General features: G+C 30.5%; 1 protein-coding gene across 1 annotated transcript; it reads left to right on the plus strand.

Annotated features, from left to right (window-relative positions):
* The first annotated feature begins 3,019 nt into the window (after nt 1–3,019).
* Nucleotides 3,020–5,315, plus strand: LOC112790563 (peptidyl-prolyl cis-trans isomerase CYP28, chloroplastic). The gene is made up of 2 exons (XM_025833015.3): nt 3,020–3,832; nt 5,003–5,315. The coding sequence occupies exons 1-2, from the start codon at nt 3,151–3,153 to the stop codon at nt 5,209–5,211; spliced, it is 891 nt and encodes a 296-aa protein (XP_025688800.1). The 5' UTR covers nt 3,020–3,150; the 3' UTR covers nt 5,212–5,315.

The raw sequence follows: 5,315 nt of genomic DNA on the forward strand, positions 1-5,315 counted from the left end.
TCTTGCCTTCAAAACCTTAAATCGCTCAAACAGACATATCAAGGCATTGAGTATAAGAAAAGTGAATTAAAATTGGCAATTCTAGGCATAAAAAACATATTTTCACAATTAAGCACAATTAGAAAGAGTTCACAAAAACATGCAATTTCAAGGAATTAATGCAAGGTAAGTTGATAGAGTCCACTCTTTTGAAGCAAAAAATAATCATAAAATATGGATTTATCATAATCTCATCGAGATTTTCCTTAGTTTTCGCAAAGATTTTGACAAATTTTTAAGAGCTTTTGACAGTAGTTTGAAATAACTGTGTTGCATATTTGAGAAAGAGATAGCAAGCATTTTTCATATTAGAGAGTGCGAAGTAAAATGTCTCATTTACGTGAATGGAGTGGGTGGTGCACGTGTTTACACGCTCTATTTAATGAAGGTATTTTTTGTTGGGCCTAGGCCAACTTGGTTGGCATGGTTGCCAAAAATACTTGTATGTATAACACAACTAAAATATTTTTTAAGACTAATAATTATTAAGATTAATGATCAAATTAATTCTTTTAGGATGGATCGTTCTTTAAATTTATCTTTATAAATTTTTATCAATCAAATTAATTCTTCAAATATTATAAATTAATTATATTTGTCCTTCTATCACTTCATTAACAATTTTCATTAAACATGGATAATTTGAAACGTTAATTAACAGCATATATGATACCTAATATATTTAGAGTTTTAGATGCTAACTAAATATATGTATAAAAATCTATCAATTTAATTTTTTTCAATTACATAAACTCTAATTTCAATATAACGTATGACTAAATTGATAGATTTTCATAAAATTAATATTTAATTGAACACGCCAAGTGTTATGGATGCTGCTAGTTAATGTTCCACATCAATTATTAAAGAAAACTATTAGTTGAATGACATAAAGACAGTGTAATTAATTTGTAATTTTTAGCGGACTATTGAATTGATAAATTTTTTAAAAAATAAATTTAAAAACAATCATTTTTTATGAATTAATTTGAGCATTAACCCAGAATTATTATTTAAAGACTCAATGCGGCTCTTGTTCATTTTCACGAAAGATAAGGCACCCCTTGATTAAAAAAATGGGACATTTCAGCGCTCAACATTTTTATTTTAGGATAATATGCTTCTTCTGTTAAAAAATCTGTTAAATAATAATAAAAAATATTTTTGTGAGATTTTTTGTAATTTGTGGGAAATTTAAACTCACACAAACTATGAATAAATTTATTTTTGAAAAATTTTTTCACCGGTGGTGATAAAATAGAGAAAGACCATTGTTGAAAATGATGTCACAGAAAAGAAAAAGTAATTGCAGTACAAAGAATTTTTAAAAGAAAAAAATAGTATCGAATAAAAAATGAAATAAGATAACATTAATATTGATGATATTTGTATTGGTGATTATTACAATAGAGAAGATAACAATGGTAATAAAGTATGATTACACAATAAAAATAGTAGAAATAAAAATGATAATGATGAGGATGAAAAAAGTGATAGTACTAATCATGTAGTTAGTCACCATAGTTATATTATTAAAAAGAATTTTGTAAATGTTTAAAACTCCTACAAATTAAAAATAAAATTTTTAAAAAATTAAATAGATTTTTTACTAGAAAAATCATATTATTGTAAAATAAAAATATTAACAACGGGGAGTTTTTTTTTTAAATAAAAAACATCTGCCTCTTTGTGAAAATGGATAACATGATTACTCGTTACTCTATTATTTATAAACAAATCCAATTTCAAGGGGTGTGTTTGGCAAATTTGTTTGAAGAGAAAAAGCACGTTTAAATTCATTGAAAGTTTCAATTATTTGTTTGACTAACTTTTGATTTGCCAAACGTAGAAGTGATTTTGATGTCAAACCCGAGTTTGCCAGAAGCAACAATTTCTAACTTCTGCATTTCACTAACGGGCTTTTAGCCATTTACATTAAACATCTATCTTTTCTTTACCAATTTTATACTTCAGACATGTTATTGTATTATTTATGGAATTCTTATTATTTCTCCTTATATGAACTCTCTTTTTCTATTATTTATTATTTTTATTTTTTTGTTAAATTTTTATTTGACATTATACACTCTTATAATTGTGATTTTTTATATTATATTTATTATTATCTTTTCATAATATAATTTATTGATCACATTAGGTAAAGTTTAATTAAACAAAAAAATTACCCATAAATAATAATAATAGTAAAAAATTATAGGTACTAAAAAAGAGTACTAAAAGAACTAAAGATATACTATATAAAATACATCATCAAGAACTTTTAGATTTGTTTCCATCTCTACCAGGATAAATATTTAATTTTATTATTTTTAGTATTCTTTTGTATAATTATAATTCTGGTATATACAATTTTTTATTGTAATTTTTTTATAATATAAATTATGATTCCATTAAAAAAAAGATAAATTAAATAAAAAATTAATCATAGATATTAATAAAATTATAAACGTTGGATTCCAAAATAATGTTAAGAATAAGATTATTGAGAGTATTAAAACAAAAATACAATGTTAAAAAAATACTAAATTAATATTTTCACGTTAATATTTAAAATTTGAAAAAATATAATATATTTGATTAAATACTCTTATATATATAATTCATATTTCTTATTTTTAATATACAATATATTTTGCTAATTTTTATATGTTATTTTTATTTTAATAAATAAATATTAATTTTATTATAAAATTAATTAATAAAATTATTCAAATATCTAAATTAAAATAATTGGATAATATAAAAAAATTTATTTAAGTTAATGACTATTTTAGTAATTTTTTTATCTAAAAGTAATTTTAAATAGTGTAATCCAAACAATATTTATTTTACTATAATCCATTTTGATATAAAGATAGCCAAACATAAATCATTTCAATACAAATTTACTTTTCATCAAAATCAAGTTTGCAAAATCAATTTTATACAAACTCCCATTTATAAACTGTAATCCAAACACACACAAGAACAGATAATTTTATGAAGCACAGTATAACTGAGTCTCAGAAGTAGACCCCACTGGCATCCTCTAGTTTTCTCCGCCGCATAACTGAACGTCCGAACCCGAACCATGTTCACTTGGTCGCGTCCATGGGCTTCTCTCTAACACCAACCCCTACCTCTCTCCTCCACCACCCCAACCTCACACGCCGCTCCCTCCTCTTCCTCGCCACCACTACCACCACCCTCTCCGTCCCTCTCGCCCCTACCCTCTCCGCCACCACCACCACACCACCCCAGCCTCCCAACCCCACCATCACCGACCGCATCTTCATGGACTTCAGCCTCTGTCCCAACTACTTCCTCCCCAACCGCACCCTCGGTGACAACCTCTCCACCCTCTGCTCCGAGTCCACCCCACTGGGGCGCATCGTCCTGGGCCTCTACGGCAACCTCCTCCCCCTAACCGTCTCAAATTTCAAGTCCATGTGCCTCGGCTCCAACTCCAGCGCTTCCTCCTACAAGAACACTCTCGTCCACAAGATCTTTCCTGGACGCTACTTCCTTGCCGGCCGGCAGGGCAGGCCTGACAAGGGCGAGGTCCGCCCACCCCATGACCTCGCCCGTAATACCGAGACTGTCGACTCTAAGGCCTTCTCCCTGATGCACTCACGGCCCGGTGTCGTTTCGCTCTCGCTTTCCGAGAACGACGACGATGACGAGATCAAGCTTGACCCTGGTTACCGCAACGTTGAGTTCCTGATCACCACTGGACCTGGCCCTTGCCCTGACCTTGATTATAAGAACATTGTCTTTGGAACCGTGCTAGAAGGTAAATCAATTTTCCATGCTATGGAATTTGTTGGAATGTTAGTTTGTTATAGTATCAAATTGAACAGAGAGAAAAAGGGAGGGGGGAGAAGGAAATACAATTACAAAAAATGAAAATGAAAATGATAAGGCTGATTAGTAGTACTGGTAAGAAGTTCAATAAAACCTCCTCAATTATACTAGATGTATTCCAAAATTAGTTACTAATATAAAATACATATTGAAATACAAATACATATTAAAAATAAATTAAACAACAAATGGATTTGTATACAAATATTCGGTGTACACATATCATTTATGAAACTCATGTATTCCCTGGTATCCTAACTTTGATACAGAGTGAAACTTGCTTCATATATTTTTTTGACTCATAATGAGTGAAATCAAATCCCTACTTTAATGGTTCTTCTTAGGTCGTCAAATGCTAAGTGTTAGTAAATAAGTATTTCAGTATGCTAAGTGTAGACTGTGTAGTGTGTTAAATGCTTGAACAGGATTGCTTTTCTCTGGTTCTAATAAAAAAAAATGCTATAACTATAGTTATCAGCAGTTGAGTGTGCTATAGGATGTTAATTTGGTATAGCAAAATAAAAGCATGCCTACCAGAAGGAAATTAAATGGTATACAATCTAAATATGTGAAGTCGACTACATCGGTTACAATGTTTCATTTGTCAGCCTGAAAGGACATATGAAGGATATTTAGGAAGCGTAAGGATAGAGAAGAATAAATGAGAAAGAGGAATTATCAGAATGGGGGTTTTGGCATATCACATTCAACTTTCCCATGGTTTTTCCTTATAATTTGTGTACTTGTACATGGAATAAGAAATTGTTTATAGTCCTGGACTCAATACTATTACGTTGAGTTTACTGGTTGTGGCTAATTTTTACTGACGAGTCGAATTGAACAACTCTAAATTGGTTGGTTGTGTTTACTTTAAGAAACTATGAATTCTTTCTGCAGTGAATACTTCAAAAAAAAAATAAGATTTGACCTTTTGTTGTCCATAGTTCTATACAGTGAATGAATGTATTAATCTGATGTCACGATATGAATTGAAGTCTTGTAGTATTTGATCATTATATAGGCTGGATGCTAAGTTACATGAGTACCATTTTCGGTCGCCCTTACCAAGTGCTCAGTTTGTGTTTGAATCTAATCGCAGGTTTGGACGTTGTCACAGCGATAGCTTCCATTCCAACTTACCAACCATCTGAACGAATTCGCCAGTTTAATGACTTGGCTGAGTTTTTTGGAGATGAAAGGGCTCAGAATGCTCGTGCCACATGGAACAGGCCACTTACAACTGTCTACATTAGTGACTGTGGAGAGCTAAAAGTTACACATCCTCCCCTCTCACCATCTCTTCCATAATTTCTTTTCATGTATATATAATTTCAGATGACTTCATAGAACTGGTGTTTGTAAAATCATACTCGAATTCTTTTCAAGGTAATAACACTATTTTTTATTTAAAA

Source organism: Arachis hypogaea, chromosome 3 (genome assembly GCF_003086295.3).
Source record: "Arachis hypogaea cultivar Tifrunner chromosome 3, arahy.Tifrunner.gnm2.J5K5, whole genome shotgun sequence".
NCBI lineage: Eukaryota > Viridiplantae > Streptophyta > Magnoliopsida > Fabales > Fabaceae > Arachis > Arachis hypogaea.